The sequence below is a fragment of the Pezoporus occidentalis genome, unplaced genomic scaffold, assembly GCF_034315485.1.
Source record: "Pezoporus occidentalis ecotype Australia unplaced genomic scaffold, CSIRO_AGI_Poc_V1 ctg113, whole genome shotgun sequence".
Taxonomy (NCBI): Eukaryota; Metazoa; Chordata; class Aves; order Psittaciformes; family Psittacidae; genus Pezoporus; species Pezoporus occidentalis.
The window spans coordinates 247919-265979 of NW_026912918.1; the positions used below are offsets into that span (position 1 = coordinate 247919).

Genomic DNA, 18061 nt, shown 5'->3' on the forward strand with positions numbered 1-18061 from the left:
TGTAAAATTAATTTCCTTGTAGGCTCTTTCCCATGATGCCAAATTCCTTTTCCTTTCCTAAGCAATGGACTGTCACACAAACCTGCTCTGTCCCTCACAATCACACATGTCATTTCCATAAAGACAAAGAAACAAAGACTCCTCTGCACAGCTAGGAGGAAAAGGCCTGACCAAAGTAAACCTGCTACACAGAGAGTTTGTAGCTTCCCAGAGCAATCTGCTGGGTGTGCCTTGCTGCTCCCAGGCTGGCAATGCCACGTTTCCTCCCCCAGTTGTGTCCCTGTCCCTGAGAGAAGGAGCTTGTGAAACTCCAGGAGAAGCTGATGGGAATCTGGGACTGCCTTAGATCCCGTTAACAGCAGCAAGTTGGGACAGTGAGTCAGTGCAGCTCAAAAACTTGGACATGGAAACAGTGCCTAAAAGACAGTTCAGCTATGCAGCATACCACAGAGCTAAGAAAGCAGAGTGCAGGGCCTGCCAGAAGCAGGATGCCAGACAAACCTCCAGCAGCTTCAACATATCCAATATTGGACAGTTACTTGGAGCATTTCTGTCCTTCCAGTCTACCAGCACTAGACACATTTCTCAGCTCAGACATTTGACTGCCCCCCCGAACCCTCCTCTCCAACGCATACCAAGAGATAAAAAACATACTTACAGGCACCAAAATCTGTTTGCAACCAGTGTCCAACACCATGTCCTGTAACATTTTGTCCGAAATGCCACTGAACAACGTATGTCCTGGAGGCAGACTGGCTAAGTGAAGGTTAAATAACCGTTTAAGCTCACTCAGGGTGAGTACAAACTGTTTCTTAAATGTTGATGACACAAATGCCTTCAGTTCTTGGGCTACCCTGTCAATGCAGCCTCCAGGCAAGTGGCCATTTAGAGAGTCCATAGAGTCCTCCCTATGGAGGCCATTGACGATGCCATTGTTCATGCCCTCATAAGCTGAGGTATCCATTGGCTCCTCGTCACTCATAGGCTCCTCTTTAATGCGGATATTGGAAACATCCATCTTAGCTGAGGTGTCATTTGATTTCATCTCTGCCTTTTGCTTCTGGAACTCCTTCTCCAGCTGCCCATAGTTCTGCTTGACTTTTGCTTTAGCCATGTTGACCCTTTGCTCCCCAGGAACCAGCAACGGATGACCTACTGAGAAACAAAAGATACCATAAATCTCACCATAACCACAGTTCCATTCTTGCAGAATGTTTCTTGAAGAGCTCATAGTGAAATAAAATGAGGAAGCATCATGTGCTTGTGAAATCTATAGCATAAAATCAGTATGTTCATTCATTTTACTTCAGTTTTGGGTTTTTTTCTGTGGTTTGTTGGAGGGAGGGGGGAATGTTAAACATGTTGACAGTTGTAAGCCAGATGCTTGGAGAAGGGTATTCCAGTTAAAGAATCTGAAGCAAAGACAAAGTGCACTTATTCCATCACTAGGGCCTACAGAAGGCTGTTTACACATCTCCACTTGTGACCCAAATGCTTCCTTGCCCAACAGATTTCCTTTTGTGTGTGTGTGTGTTTTAGAGTATCTAGTGGCTGGTGGGCCCTGTTTGAGCTACTGCCAGAGCCAGCATAAGGATGGTACAGTGAGGAGAGTGAAGGGGTTGACAGTGAATGTGAACACCCTTTTAGCATGAGTTGCACAGTGAGGTGCTACTTTCATAGTGAGACTGTCTTCTGAGTATTATCACCCAGTGATAGGAAGAAAGGGACAGGAGAGTCCTTTTCCATGCTATTCTGAGCCTCTCCGCCTGTGTCCTCTCCACACTCAGCTACCCAAAGGTGAAAGGAAGGGGCGTGTGTCTGTGGCAGAGTAAACCAGTCTCAAAGCCAAAGGAAGGAGTGCTGTCTTTAAGGCAAAAGCATGCACAGCACACATGCCTTTATCTTCTCTGCTGTTAGGCTCCCTAATCCTCTCCAAATAATGCAACACCTAATCCTTCCAAGCAGATCAGACACAGGGTATTGAAATGGATTCATATGATCATTTGTCAGTTCTGCTTACACTCTGCACTGGCTCCAGTGTCTGGCAATGAGCCCAGTGCCTAGTTAAAACTCTCTGGGATCTCAAGTTTTCACAATTTTAGGATTATGAGCAGCTACTTTAATATTCTCACTAGCATCAGTGATGGAGAAGGATGTCAAAGAGACAGCTTCACACCTCCTTACAGCCCCCTGCCAAACAAATTCTTCATTAATTGCTCAGCCCTCAATCACACCACAGAGGGCACAGTGCAAATCAGAGGAAATGAAAGAAGTATCATCTCATGCACATTAGCTTGCAGACTGAGAGGTGAGAATTACTTTTGCACTGGCCCTGCCCTCTCTTCATGAGCTGTTTACACCCCTACACTATACAAGCTGCCTTAAATGAAGTGGTGGATAACAGAACCATCTGATCTTACACTATCAAATAGTGAGTCCCCAGTGCCAAGGATCCTCCCCACTCTGCTGCAAGGGTGCTACAGTAAGTTTGTGTTACCCCAACAACAGTGATGTTAGTACAGACCAAGATCTGCTTCAAATAATCTAGAGGAAATCACAAAAAAGGAAAAATACTAAACAAAACAAGACCAGTCGCCACCATGTTCAAAACCAGAGAGGAACACCAAAACATCACCCAGGAATACAGAGGGATGAATGTACTTCAGGATGATCCAAGCACAATTCCATTTACCTGATTGTGCCTCTTGATTCTTTGGTGTCAAGTGCTCCTTTAAGAGATTATAGACCTTTTCTAATCTGAAAGACAAAGATAAAATATACCAGTTTCAGTTTTGCTTGCATGCAGCCACACAACCTTCAGTCATTAGCTAGAACACTTAAATTTCTCCAGGGAGGCAAGGAACAGGAATTACTTGAGCGGTGCAGTGCCACCACTCACCACACCACTGCCTGGTGACTGTGAGGGGAAAACCTTCAAGGTAATGCAGATGAAAGTATCCATCAATCCCTACAGAAACTTTGTACAAGATAGTTCTCTGCTTGTGGCATATTCCCCAAAATAAAACAACTTATTTACTTAGCCTGAATGCCCATCCACAGCATATGTTGCCTCTGAACTATATCTGGATGCTTCTTAACAAAGTCTTCATCATAAGGGAGCATGAACTCCCAACCTTTGTTTATTCTGGCCACAGACATGTGCTCTAGGAAGTCTTTCACGTCTTCTGGGCAGAGCTGAAAGAAAAAGCAAAAGCATACATAATAAGGAAGTCAATTTACACAAAACACATGCAGTTATGCTGATCTGGTATGTATGGAGCATCTCCATGAATATACACCCAGCTAAGTCAGAAATACTCATCCTTCTCTGTAGCACCAACACTTTCACACAATGTTAAAAGCACAGGACTTCAGAGAGCAGTGGTGATGAATCACCTGAGACTCAAATACCTCCTTGGCATGCTTTGTGAAGAAAAGGGAGTTTCCAAGCTGAGATGAAAAGACTCTATTGTGAAGAGAAGCATATTCTACAATGTTAATCTTATTTTAGAGCTGCAGGTCAGAAATGCTCCATCTACACATGAACAGCTTTTAAGCAGCACTGGATCTTACATTCCAAAAAGTACATGGTCTGTGCACAAACTGATTTGTGTTTTATAATGTTATTTTATTTTAAGGAAATTATTTTTTGTTCTCTTTATGTTTCTCATTCATTTGCCAGTTTTAACAAAATATTCAGGTGCCTGAGATGCTTTAAAGCTTTTATTCAATGCTAACAAGTGGCAATTGCTTTTTTATAACACACCCAAAGAAGAGCAGCTAGTGTGGACTGCACAAACACTCATCTGTTTTGAGGCACAATCAGGCAGCTTAATTCAAACAGAATCCAGTTTTCCACTGAAACAGATGAGAGGACAAGATGCATTCCAGTGGCTCAGCTACAGGACCAGTCATATCTTGTGAATGAGCGGTAACTGTGGGAGCTGCTTGAAACACTTCTAAACAGAAGTATGCATTTATACCTGTTTCAAAGTGAAGTCATGCCTGGAGAGCAACACTGCACGTCAGCAGTAATGCAGACACTATGAACCTGAGAGAAGGCTGCAGCATCCACTACCAACCTACAGACAAAGCCCAACACTCATCACCAGCTTCTGATTTAGGGAGAAAAAAACATCACTCACTTTTGTAACGGCTGCGACTTCCTTTCTCACAACCCAGCGGTCCCGTGTGAACTTCCACATCTAGGAAGGGAACACAGGAGAAAAACCTAGCAACTGTATCCAGCAGTTGCTTTACTGAAGTTGTAGTAACAACCCTGTTCAATAATGTTATCAGAAAAATTGAAACCCCGTTTCTTTCAAGAATATGGAAGTAGGTGATTCTTGTCCAGGTAGCACCAAAACGCTTTCTGGCGTCTTCTGGCCTCAAATGGCCATGAACACAGTATCAAAAGCTTTGAGAATCCATGGTTTGCCTTGGTGAACCTGTGACTGCAAAAGCCAAAATACTACAAAATACAAAATCAAGAATTTCTTGAACTCAAACTTCAGTTAGTTTCCAAGAAAAAAAAAAGAAGATTCACTGCAGTGATGCTGGGACTCCAGAAGTCACACCTGAGGCTCAGCTTCTCACACACTTAATCAACCTAAAGAAACTCTTCAGCCACTTCTGTCAATGTAGGGGCCTGTAGAAGCTGATGACTGTTGCCTTTCTGCAGCACACAGCCCCCTAGAAAATACCCGTTCCCGTCTTCAGTGCACATCACACTGAGTTACAGTTATGCAGAGATAGCGTGTCACTCACGCTTGCACCAGCTAATGGAAAGCCAGGTGCTCTGGAAAGCATCTCCTAAGTTCTAATATCCTGAGAGGCCACTGTTGAGAGCAGGCTAACAGGATACATGAGGACTTGGGCAGAACACTGAACATGACCTTGACTTCTTCCTGTCTCCATTTAAATAGACTGTAACCTCTTTTAGTCTGTGTGTATTAATAATGTTGTGAAGAATTCAAAATCTCATTACTGCCAATTTCTTCCTGCCCTACAACGTCATCTCTGCATCCTTCTCTGATTCAGCTTCTCTCTGCCCACAAGCACACAAAACCACCACCTGTACGGCACAGCGCACTTGTTTTAAAGCACAAGATGCTGCTGTCCTAAGGGAGTAGATCTATCAGCTCTCCTTGCACACAAATCTGAGGTAGCCCTTTACCCTCAACTAGAGCCAACGGTCCTAGTGTCCTCAATTTATTTATGTGAGAATCTAGGGAACAAACAGAAGCTTTTAGAAAAAGACACAAATTACTCTTCCTCCTCCCCAAAGCACAGTGAGGATCAGGTGGACAGTGAAAGTCACTACTGGCCATAAATGTCTTTTAGCATTATTACTTTACACAAATACATACAGAGAAATAAAGTTCAGTTTTTAAGCTAGAGCACATTTTCTCCTCAGATGCAATACAGCATTACATACTATCACTGAGCCTTACGATCAAACATTTTACTTTGTCTGAAAGCCAGAAATATGTTTCTATTTTCAGCATTTTAACTTCTTCCCTGTTTAGAGCTAATCAGAAATTTACTTTGTGATCAATGCAGATCCATTTTTTCATGTAGTATATTTGGCATAATTCAAACAAAAAATAATTTATCTCTACATCTTAATCACTAAACCACTGATGCTTACTTAACTGAGCATAATAATTTCTGGTATTTAGGACTTTACACATGACGTGTCACCTAATCTGCTGTGTCCTAAAGACTTATGTCACACCTGAACCCAGGTCTCCATATGGCAGTATCCTGGGCAGACATCAAGGCACAATCAAAAGTCAGCTTCAATCACCATCAGTTTTATCTTATACTAGTACTGTAACTTCCTTAAAGTCTCATACACAGCATGCTGCTATGCAGAGCTAAATCTCAGAAACAAACTGCAAACAAGGAGAACAGTCAGGTCTAACTCAAAGAAATCAGGGCAATGCATCTGTCAGCTTCTCTGATGGCGGAAGCCATAAACTGATTATGAACTTAGGAACCACTTAGGAACTTAATTCTTTCCATAGTTAGTGAAAATAAACACAATGTAGAGGTTGTTCCTTTCTGCTGTGGTTACATGTGCTTACAAGACCTGTATTCATTTCACTTTCATGTGCAGCTACTGCTCACAAAAGGTGCCTGGAACAAAGTCCTTTCACTGATTAGCAGCTCTGGGGAATAAAGTCCTTTCTAAAGATCAATAGTACATGCTCAGGGAGCACAAGGCTTACCCACACTGCCCTTGTGAGACCTCACAGTCCTGAGCCCAAGGAAATAGATCTGGGGAAACAAGTACTTTATTATCCAGTCCTGGCTTTTCTGTAAGCCCTTCATTGTGAGACTATGTGATAGGGGCTCTACAGCATGTATTAGGAATGGATGAATACTGTTAATGACAGACGATCTGAACCTGCCAACCAGCAACAATGTCAATCTACACCAACACTCCCATGACAGACTTCAGGATAAAAGCACAAACGATTTCTTTGGAGGAAACACCTTACTGCAGTAGAGCAGCAGTTTTGCAATGCCATGGCGTCTCAGGCAAACTTCACCTGTGTTTTCCTTTAAGGACAACAAACACTGTTATACTTACAACAAAATCTCTCCCTCTACAGAGCACTTCTGCAGGGACTCCACTATGTGGACTAGAAGTATCTTTTGGATAGAGGACATCACTGTTAATTAAAAAAGAAAGACACATTAGCTACTAGGTACCCCAGAAAAAATGGCATCAGTGAAGATTAACGTAACAAACATGTCCTCCCTGTTCTGCAGTTAAATTATACCTTTATCCAAAGCCTAGTTTTCATTAAAGGAATTAATATTAGTGTAATTACACCACTGCAATTACACTAGTGCAAAAAGGCTTACACCAGCTAAGCATAGCCCTGTGGCTAGCAGTTGCGTGCAACACAGGTAAAAGCTCTGCTTTGTTCTTGCAAAGCCTATTCCCCTATGGGTTGGTGTAAACAAGACCAGAGTGATCCTAAGAAATGCTTAGGCTAACCTAGTACGCAGCCTTGAAGGCAGCATTTAACCAAAATGCTGATGGATGGGCAAAAGGGGTTTTTAATAAAGTCTTTCCCAGCAATCACAGGCTTAAGACAACAGCACTACAAAATGTCATGCTAAAACCTAACAGCCCTGAGACCAAGATTAACCTGTGTCCTTGTCTGCTTGCAAGACCAACTGGATGACATTTGTAAGCATGCTAGCCAAAGCCTCAAGGCAGCCCACGTTCACAGTCTTGATCCTACCCAGGTCAAAGATATGTGTCCCCTCTCCATCTAAAGTTCTGATGTGCACATGGGCTGCTCTGTGCCCAACCATTCCAAACATGCCACATCTACTAGAGATACATACATCCATCTCAGACTAGTGAGAAAGAATGCTTTTATGTTACAGCTCAATCTGAATGCTAATATACAATCTTTTAACATGTTTCCAGCTTCCTTTTGGAATAGCTGGACGAACAGCAAGGGTTGCTGTTAAAACTGTTCATGTTGCTAATACAGGCCTGTATCACAACAGCTGAAACACATCCTGCTAACAGACCTAGACTGCTAGGTGGTGCATCTCTCAAACACAGAGAGCTATTCAAGAGATTGTAATTCTCTGCATGCAGTGCTCCACCCAGGTTAAAAAAAACCAAAACAAACCAACCCACAAACAAAAAAATCATACTGCACTTTACACTTCAATTCCCAGTGGGATACTTTATCATAATAAACAGGAGGATGATACAGAATCCATTTCATATGGTACTCTCAGCACTCCACGCTTGATTTATTAAGCGGGTAATGACTTCCAGAGGGTAGCTGTCAGCTGACAAGAGCAGCATCCACTGATGAACACAAGGTGACTGCACAAAGATCTTTCTTTAGTTGAATTTAGCTAAGAAATACTATAGCTGCCATTGATTTCATTTTCCGTGTTTATATTTCACACTAATCTCTGGAAGAATTCACAGCAGTCCTATCACAAAAGAACACGAACAAAAACACCAAAACCCTGACATAACTCAAATGGAAATACAGATTACATCACTGCCCAGCCATAATTTTAGCTAGGGTAGATATTAAGGTATTATCCTTTAATATCAATCATTCGAATTTTGAGTATCTGACTGCCCTAAAAAGCACCAAACATAAAATCAAGATTTTACCCTGCTGTGAATTAAGAACATGGCTACTTTGGGACACAAGGAAGATGAGTATATAAGATCCATTGTTCTGATCCTCTCCTTAAAGCAGAAAACCATGTCCCAGTAACAAAGACGAACCATACCTCTTCACCACCCAGTTTCCCTGGACCAGCATTGCCACCTGCTGTATACAGCGGAGAACTGCCGTAGAGTCAGTCCCAGAGCCTAGCAAACTCATCAGATTTGCAAATGGCATGACCTTCACTGAAAGGCAAAATACAAACTAGATTAAGGGTTTCTTCAATGCATATGATACAGATTTAGATTTATAAATCTAGGATTATTTATGTTGAAGTTCGTGGTCAAAGCTGCAACTTAGAAAAAAAAACAAACTGAAGCTCTACTAAGTTCTCCCTGCACTGCAGCCATCATTTGTTCTGAAAGTATCTGCTAGTGTTGCAAAGTTGATTGGCTTAAATGGTCCCAGTTGATTAGATGAACTGGTCCCAAATGAATGCATTAATAAAATAAATAAATAAAAATAAGCTATGCCTTTGGCAAAACAGACACCTGACAAGACAGGAAGGTTCTGAGGCAAAGTTCTCAGAATTTGCTCCCATCAGACAGTAAACCTGAAGAGACAAAGTAAAATTCCTAGATGACACTCATGAAGCGTACATCACTGAAAACTCCCCAGAAAATCCCAAAGTGCAGCTTGTTGTGTGAGCCTTCAACTTACAATTTACACTCAGACCCCACATTCCAGAAGCTACCTGCTGATACAGATGATTGCCTGCAAACATACAGATGAGCAATCAGATCTGCTGTTAACTGCTCTTCTGTGCACAGCAGGACTTCTTAAAGGAAAAGGCTCAGGATTTGGATTCTTCACAGAATCAAGAGACCCAGACAGACTGTCTGGTGGGGTGGCAAGAGTGGCACTACTAGAAAAGGTACCTTATCTGAGGCAATTAAAAGGCACAAAGTGCAAATGTATTACAAAAGCTACAAACCATTCTTCATCAGGATCTTGATCTGATCAGCAAGGGGTAAAGTTCTCAGCTGGGCCATAGAAAGCACATTGCTTGGAGCCATTGGTTTGTCACTGTAGATAAACAAACAGATTTGCAGCCCATGAAAACAAGCATCCAACCAATATGGACCTTGAACATTCTGTACAAACACTTACCTCTCTTCCTCTACACTTGGAGGCATCAGCATCATTAAATATTCACTAGGAGAAAAGAAAACACATCCTTAAAATGCTTGTCTTGGGACTTCCCCTGTTTAAATACAGTTATTTCTTGCTCAGAGCAATACTACCTGTGTGAATCTACAAAACAAACATTAGCCTGAAAAGAGAGCTCTCCCCTTTCCTCTCCCATCTTCCTCTGTAAATTCAGTACTAGTAAAAACTATTGACATTCATCTGACCAAAGAGAAAGCATTAAATAAATGCGAGTTAGAATCCTGACTCTTCTGTACAGACGAGGTGTCCAAGCAGAGGAACTTCAAGAGTAAGTATATCAAACAGAGGTGCTCTAACAGCAGTAAGAGAGGTCATGTGAGGTCCTGCAGACAGAGAATCGGGCCAGCTACAGAAATTCTTTCTCACTCATATAATTACCAGCGTCTGTAAGGAAAGAATCAGTTTATAAAGACTTCTCAGAACACCTAGCACTGTTGCACCGACATGTTGAATGTTAAGAACAACACACCCAGACCATTAAACAGAGAGTCTGCCACTTTACTACTACTTGGGCCATGGTTGTAACAGATTACGGTGAAGAATTAGTATTGACTGCATCATGGGAAGGTTCCTGTATAGCTGCAGTCACCAAGAAACAAAACCAAACACGTTTCAAGTAGTTTCAGGTGTCTCTCACAAATCATGAAAATTATATAAGATTTGCTAACACAGGAAGTTATTGGCTTCAGAATTTAAATTTGTTTTAACCAGAAGGAGCTTTTACTTTTCCCTTACAGTATTTGCAGTCTCAATAACACAGGGTTGTGATAATGTACAATCCCAAATGAAAACAGCCACTTTCAATCTCAGAGTACAGGGAAAAAAAGAAAGCAACCTGAATAAGTCAAGGGCTAGTTTGCTTCTGTATTTTTTAAACAATTCAATTTTTATCACGGCTACAGTCCTCACAGAACAGACTTTTAAAGAAAACACCTGCTTACTACTCTGAAAACACCTCCAACAAATTACTGTAGGAAACCGTCAAATCATTACCTGGGAGATTTAATTAATTCCGTGTTTTCAGCAAGGCCATGACCTTGACTAAATAAATACTGGCGCTCGTGTTCCGAACGGCTATCCTGGAGATATGGAAAAAACAAGAGTCACCACCACATACTGAAAACATAAAAAATGCCAGAGAGGTGGCTTCCTCATTCCAAACTGTGACCGCACTGTCAGCACTGTGCCACTTAAGCATCCACCTCACTAACTGATGTTTGCTTTCACTTTCTTCAAAGATGCTTTCATGATGTGGCAACATTTCTGTTGCTATGACCTCAAAATCTCCTGATGGACATGCATGTGGGACAGACAAACAGGATTTCTGACACTCAACTGACTGGGTTCTTCATGTTTTTTCACAAATTCCAGTTCATAATACAAGACCTAAGTGATTCTTGAATTCAGACCTCCCCTTTGTCCAGCTCTCAGTTTTAAACCTTTTCCATTGTGGAGACTCCAAAGCATCATCCAGTGGAGGAGATACAGAGCACTGCAGGGGCTCTTCAAGCCTATAGACATACTTTTGCTCATTATCTTTTGACGATTCCCGGATTCCCATGGGCCCAAAATTAGAAACAGTTCTACATTTGGCTGAGCCTTCAGGCCTAGGCAGCCTCTTCAGCAGCCAGAGTACACCTACCTTCAAGCCATAATAATGCAGATGAACCCAATGCTCTTCTGCTTGTCTCTTCTGCAGGAATTCGTAAGACTGAACACGCCGTTGACGAGCCTGTTCAGTCTCAGGGCGGGAGAATCGTACCTGGAAGATTTGGGCATCATTAAATGCAACCCCAAAACTCGCAAAACAAAACACTTGCATTATTTATTTGACATCTAAGTAACAGCAGCTAGGGGCCCTAGCTCAAATTAATCATTCACTGCTGTCAGTACAATCTTTCTGCTTCTGCAACAAGGGCAAGCCCCTCTTGCTTCCCGCCTCCCTAGCCCAGGGTCACCAGGACTAGCTGGGATCTCCTGCCCTTTTATTTGGGTGTGAATCGTCATGCTATCTTGTGAACTGTTGCCTGAACCACCATAAAAAGGAAGTCTGGACATACAGTAATTTGCTTAACATCATCTTCAGCTTCATCCTGGGATGAATCACCACCTGCCAAAAAATACATCAGAATAAACATACCACTGCAGTAAAAAAGCCAAACCAAATCTGTAACTGTTTGAGGGCCCATGCAGGAAGACAGTGGTACTAGGAACTACATAACCATGGGTTCCACCCTAGCTTGCCAAAGTATGCAGTGCATAACAGCACCACACTGCTTCTGTGACAGGAGATACTGCTCCTACAAGTTTGTAGTGCAACATTTCAGTGGCAGTGTTGACACTCCCTACTGCTGCCTTTTGACACTACCCACCACCTCCTCCCCCTTTACCAATCATCCACACTGCGCCCTCAAAAGCATACATACACCTACACTGAAAACAGTACCAGTGAAACAATCTGAAAAATGGCCTTATAATTAATATGTTATAATAAACACCTTCAGAATATAATGGCGTCTATCAGTAGAGAGAACTTGTATCTCACCTCCCAAAAGAAAACACAGCTCGTGGAGCATTTACCTTCATTAGCAGCTTCTCTTTCACGGTGTTTTGCATCAGCTTTGTCCAGGTAGGTGAAGCTTGGCCTCAGCTGAAGAATTCCATGTAGTGGAGTCAGGTGAAGTTCACCTGCAAAAGAGAATTAACATTGGTTAAAACTGTTTGCTTTTTTTTTTAACCCCCTGAACAAGGACAGCATTTTTCATCATCTCCCTATCTCTGTAAAGGCACAGCTTCAACTGAACTACATATTTCATACAGCAGAGCACAAAAAGGAATTGTATGAAAAATTCATCCAGTGCTCAGGATTTCAAAGGAGTATGAAAGACCAAGACCTATTTCTGCTACTTTCCTTTCTGTGTTGAAACCAGATCCTGTAGAAATCCACATTCTGGTTCAGATCTGACCTATATAGTTCAGGAGACTCCAGTAAAACAGTAATTACTGAAGACAATCTACGTATTTTCACCTCAAACAATCATCAGATCAAAACTCTGGGATGGCATTAGGAGACAAGAGGGCAAAAAGCATTGAACAAGAAAGTGACACAGACACAATTAGAGAGAGATAATAATATAAATAACAATTCTAAACTTGTGCTACAAATGTGTATTATTTCAGGCCACCAAGCACTGTTAAGATCCTGGAGGCATCTACAAACCCAGTGTCCTTATGTAATATTTACAACTTTGCTAGATGTTCTCAAGGACTCTGAGGACATTGATAAGGAAAGATTTTCCTTTCTTTAAAGACACCTTGGTCAATTAAAACAGGCTGAAAATAAAAGGAACAAACAGGTCTGACTTTACTCCTGAAATGACCATGTTTCACTCTTGAGGGGAAAGCAAAAGAAACTTACCTTTTTTATATACAGCAGCTGCATAGCGGGAAACGTTACTGGCAGCTTGTGAAGAGCAGAAAGTCTGCTTGTCCATCAGCTTCCTGCAGACAGATGAATGCTGTGAGATTGTATTCCACAGACAATGTGGCAGACAGATGTTGAAGATCTCAAATCACCAATTCCCAAAATGGACTATCAACAACTGCAGCAAATATATATAAACTCTTCTGTTTGCAATTCAGAATTCATGAAGCACATAAAAAATGTAGGTTATTTCCAAGAATACTTGCTACATAACAGTGTCCAGAGCACCCCCCAAAACTGTCCAGCCCCTTGTTCTCACCTTTCCCTGAAGCTCTAGTGGCCATACATATGTCTATGCCCACGATAAAAAGGAAATGAAGACAAAGAGGACACCTACGAGGAATATGTACTTGTTTCATCTGTACACGTGCCATCTACATTGAGAGCAATCTGTTCTCCCTTGCTGCGACAGTAGTTAGGATTCAAAGTATCAATGGCCATTTCAAGTTCAACCTAAACAATAGGAAAGACAGGTAATTACCAAGGCAGGATCCCAAACATAAATTAAATTTCAATCCTACACTTGCTAACATTCCCATAGGTTTACAGCAAATTTAAGTACATAAGTGGCATCATTCAAATCCATAGGGCAATACATAAAGTTAAGCCTGTATATGGGGTTTTATAAGATAGGAATGTTTTAAAAACAAGCTGGAGATATATCAACTCCCATAGAAATGAATGGGAGCAGAAAAATGAGTTCTTTATGCAGCCTTAAAATACACTTTCACTTTGTTGGATACCTCCTACTACATTATCAGTCTGCTTTACTTATCAAGTACAGATCAAGTGCATAAGCAATATCCTTCAAGCCTCCCCATCGCTGAGGATCCACTCAGAATCTCTCAAATTTATGGTATGTTTCCTTCTAGTTTGGGTATCAAGCAGTATAAAGTAACTATGTCTCCTTCAGAGGCAAAGGCCAGATTCAGGTGAGTTTGAGGTTGCAGCTGACTTACAGTTACTCTTGATTTACACTGGTTGAAGCATGGAAACAAGCTCCAAGCTTTTAGTTACAGGAAGAACTACTCCCCTCTTCAAACTTTCAACTTCAGACAAATGTTCAAAAATAAGCATTTTCCTGCACAGCATTTCTATTTACATACTGTAACAATACCGTATATATTCTTCATCAGGATGTGCTGAATATCACAGCTATTGCCTCATTTTTTCCCCTTTACTTTACTTGCAAACTGAAGTAGTTACAAGTCCCTGGATGAGACGGCAGCTTTGCAAATCTCCAGAGGGCTTACAATGCAAATGCTTGCTAATTTTAACAGCATACTTCCTGAACACAACATGCATCCTAACTCCAAGGTTCACATAAGCACTCTTCTAAATATTTCCCAGAATAAAAGATATCAGACATCTATTTCTGCATTTTTTAAATAAGGCATTTTAAAATCACAGCCACAGTTTTGGGATACATTTGCAAGCAAGTGCAATCATTCTGGCTTTGGCTATCTATTCACTACCTATACAACCTCACTAACTTCAAAAAGATTCACGGTCAGGCAAGAGAGAAATCAAGACCCACACTGATACCAAAAGAGTATGCCTCAAAACCTCAACTCTTTTCTGACTATTGTAAAGACCTTACAAATCAAGATGTATTCACATGAGCACCTACAGACTGAAATAGCATTAGGACCTATGTTTCCCTGCATGATCCTATATTAAGAGTAGCTTTTTCATCATGACTTTAATTCCTCTCTTTATAAACTGCTCTTATTCTAAACTCTACTTTACAGACACAACGAAAGACTCCCCCATACCTCCAAACACGGAGATCTGGTCCTGCAAGTAGCTGCATAGTTGTAACAGCTCAACAGTACACTGTGCTCTTCCCAAACATATTCTGCACAGCATGGAAAAAATTTTATAGACTGGACTCAAACAATGACCAACCTTTTGCTGCTTTGGCTTTATCTTTGCTGATAGATGTGTAACATCATCGTAGGTCATGGAAGCTGGACGAATAGGATACTGGAAAACAAACCCACTTCATAAACCCCTCTTCATTTAAAGATAGAAGAACTTCACAGAAATTAACTCAATCTTCCCTGTCCCTTCATCCCACTTGCCAGATGGATACAAGGCATCAAGAAAAAAAATTACCTGACTGATTTGTGAGTCATCAGGGTATTTGGGAATATGACCTAGAAAGCCTGTTGCTTTCCCCTCAGTCCTGTTTTCGTCACTACACAACCCCCTTCCTGTCCCTCAATAAACTGTAACATAGGAAAATGTGTTACATTAATCTCACATTAGTCCAGCTGAAAAAGGAAGTGTTAAAAGCAATTAAAAACCTATCCCTCAGCATTAACTCTTCGGAGAGTTATTATCTAAAAGTAAAGTATCTGTGGGTTTGCACAAATAGTGTTAGCTTACAGGATATAGGCCACATGTAGTCAGGACACCAAACCCAGGCTTAGCCACATGAGTCTCTCTTCTGAACTATCTGGGAATGCTGAGGGGACAGTGTGGTACCTGCATGAAATTTTCCAGCCACAGCAGCATCCTGATCAAAGCTACCATTTCTCCAAAACACCCACACTCCCTCCTGACATAGAGCAACTGTGGGTAGGTGCCCCAGGGGCAAGGCTGCATGGCCTGGTCCAACATGTCTGCTTCTGCTGGCACATGCCATGCAGAGGATCTGGACAGCAGGCACTGGGCTTGCCAGTGGGCATCACTGGTTTATGCTGAACATTTCATCCAACAGCTTCACCATACTTCCCATTTTGCAGATGCAAAAAGTGAATCACAAGGATAAAATTATTAGAGAAAAATTCAGTGGCAGAATAGAAAACAAACCTCTACCTTTCCTAACACATTTCCGTCTTCCACTTAACCACTAGTTGATTTTATCTCCACAGCATAAGGGGGCTCTTCTGATGTCTCACACTAATTTATGAATACTGATGAAGTTCTAAATAGGACCAGTCCTAAAGAAACATGTTTAGTAAAGATGGCAAAAATCAGTGATGACAGAAGATGGCTGACAGACTGCAGATTTACCCAAATCATGATAAAAAGACATCATCTACTAAAAGCACTCCCCCAGAGTGGTTAAAGGGAGCGATTTAATGACAAGCCTGTGCCATAAATGACAACTTCTCTCTTGGCAATGATTTAATACTAAGTATTTCAAAACTGACCGAGACCCAAAGAGGCGTGCTTATATCAAAGATCTTGGCAGGCTGAAGCAGTAAGGAAAGTTACTGCTGTTTGTTTAAATTTATTTTAAACAAACTATCACTGCACACAAGTTAACTTAAATACCTGAAATAGATACAGTTTCTCCAGCAGACTTCTGGCCAGGAACACGTCAATCTAAAAAGCAAACCAAACAACTTTCATCAGATGCCAGCTGTAACTGATAAAAGTACCCATCCCTGGAGCTCAAATGCTGACAGTTTTAACTTTTGGCTTTTCATTACAAACTCTAACATAAAACACATTTATGACTTTCTTGTGAAAGGTCTCCTCTCTGCTGATTTCAACATGGAATTCTGCAGTTGGCTTTTTAAAAAAAAAAAAAACAACAACAAAAAAAAACCACTATGAGGAGGCAGCAGACAGTGGCTTTAGCTGTGTTTTACCTCTCTAAGGAAACCTGGCAAACAAATCTGAAATGAAAGAGGAAAATGTTTTTCCAAGGGGCTGAAGGGAATCTGTTTTCACAATTATAGAAAGATGAAGTTCTCTCTTTGGCAGTACGTCTGAAGAGTAACTTCAGTCCTAGTATTTTGTCATAAAATCTTTCTGAATCAGGACAAAAGACAACCACTACCCAAATCTGATTCAGTATTAGCATTTTGCCACCAGCATAGAAAAATCCATGGATGTTTCATGAATATTCACATATGGAAGCTGCCATCTTAGATACCTTTAGATACACTCCTGACAATTCCTGCTCCTCATGGCTTTTTTTCTTCCTTGCACTTCTGGTATGTAAATTCAGACATAAAAGTGAACAGAAGACTGTGACTGTTCTTTGGGGCACAGAATTCCTTTACATAAGTCCAGAAACAGAACACAACTGCTTATTTTAACAGAAGGCATGAAACATCTTAGCTTCATATTTAACAGTATTAACTCATCAAAGTCATTCTGTTTTTTTACAGCCCTCAGAGACATACAATAGAGTCATGGGAAACACACAGTGGTAGAACCAAGTTCCCCACCTGTTTTCCTCTTCTGACATGGAATGATTATGAAGGGTGAAAAACCTAAGCTGAATCTGTCAACATATATACCATTATTTTGGCAAAATAGATACCATGGGTTATATACTTGGCCCACACAACATATTTCCTTGCACAGAGCAAGCCATTGGTTATAAGACAACCACTGACACAGATGATACATTGTTCCAGCAATGCAAGAAGACCAGGAATAATAAAGAAAAAGCACCTCATGTACAAGCACTGCTGCCACATAGCACTTTTACCTCTTGTATAATTGGATCATCTTCTTTATTTGCCATGCTAAGATACAAAAAGCTTTTTCTTGGCTTATTCCTTGGCACTACCTGAAAGAAAACAAATGTCATACAAGTCAATACATCTGTGCTATGTACCACATGCCCAGAGTATTTGTTCAAGTTAACTTGGTTCCTTTCAGTGACAACGTATTCAGTCTGGTTTTTGAGGGAATGTATGTATTTGAATGACCAGGTCCCTAATACTTCACAATCTTGACTGCCACCAAATTTAAGAAACAAGTGTCTCAAAAATAGGTAAGTTCATGTAACTTTTATGAAAGCCTGTTCTGTATAAAAGAAATCACTAAATCAGTGTTCTACAGAGGCCTTTTATATCTGCAGAAAGTTCATCTTTTATGTACTGCATAACTGTAACACCGGCAGCAGGTGATTTTCCAGCCAGCACATCTACAAGTGCATTGGCTGGTCAGTCAGCATGTATGAGCTCTGAAACTGCCACTGCAGTTGCCACTGTCCTAGGTCAGTAGATTACCTCCTCAGGAAAAACCCCTGAAAGAAGATAACAGAGAAAGCTCCCACCTAAAGAGGTGAGAGAAGAAAAAAACCTGTGAAAACCCTGCGCTTGGTACCAAACAATACTCCCATCCGTGAATACATTGAGTTTGATTTCATCTACCTGTCATGTTGCAGCCTTGTCTCCTGACCTACCACGCTTCAGACCACATTGCT

The 18061-nt window shown here is 41.2% G+C and overlaps 1 protein-coding gene across 2 annotated transcripts in view; it reads right to left on the reverse strand.

Annotated features, from left to right (window-relative positions):
* Positions 1–18061, reverse strand: part of POLR3E (RNA polymerase III subunit E) — a 29912-nt gene that overhangs the window by 8088 nt on the left and 3763 nt on the right. For both annotated transcript variants that reach the window (XM_062634298.1, XM_062634307.1), the window contains exons 2-18: positions 17339–17419; positions 16168–16218; positions 14791–14868; positions 13220–13335; positions 12817–12899; positions 11979–12086; positions 11459–11508; positions 11041–11160; positions 10392–10477; positions 9339–9383; positions 9163–9254; positions 8293–8413; positions 6599–6680; positions 4146–4205; positions 3038–3195; positions 2693–2757; positions 659–1152 (exon numbers count right to left, since the gene is read on the reverse strand). In XM_062634298.1, coding sequence (XP_062490282.1) covers positions 659–1152; positions 2693–2757; positions 3038–3195; positions 4146–4205; positions 6599–6680; positions 8293–8413; positions 9163–9254; positions 9339–9383; positions 10392–10477; positions 11041–11160; positions 11459–11508; positions 11979–12086; positions 12817–12899; positions 13220–13335; positions 14791–14868; positions 16168–16218; positions 17339–17374 — 1845 coding nt within the window. In that variant the 5' untranslated portion in view covers positions 17375–17419. The remainder of the gene's footprint in view (positions 1–658; positions 1153–2692; positions 2758–3037; positions 3196–4145; positions 4206–6598; positions 6681–8292; positions 8414–9162; positions 9255–9338; positions 9384–10391; positions 10478–11040; positions 11161–11458; positions 11509–11978; positions 12087–12816; positions 12900–13219; positions 13336–14790; positions 14869–16167; positions 16219–17338; positions 17420–18061) is intronic.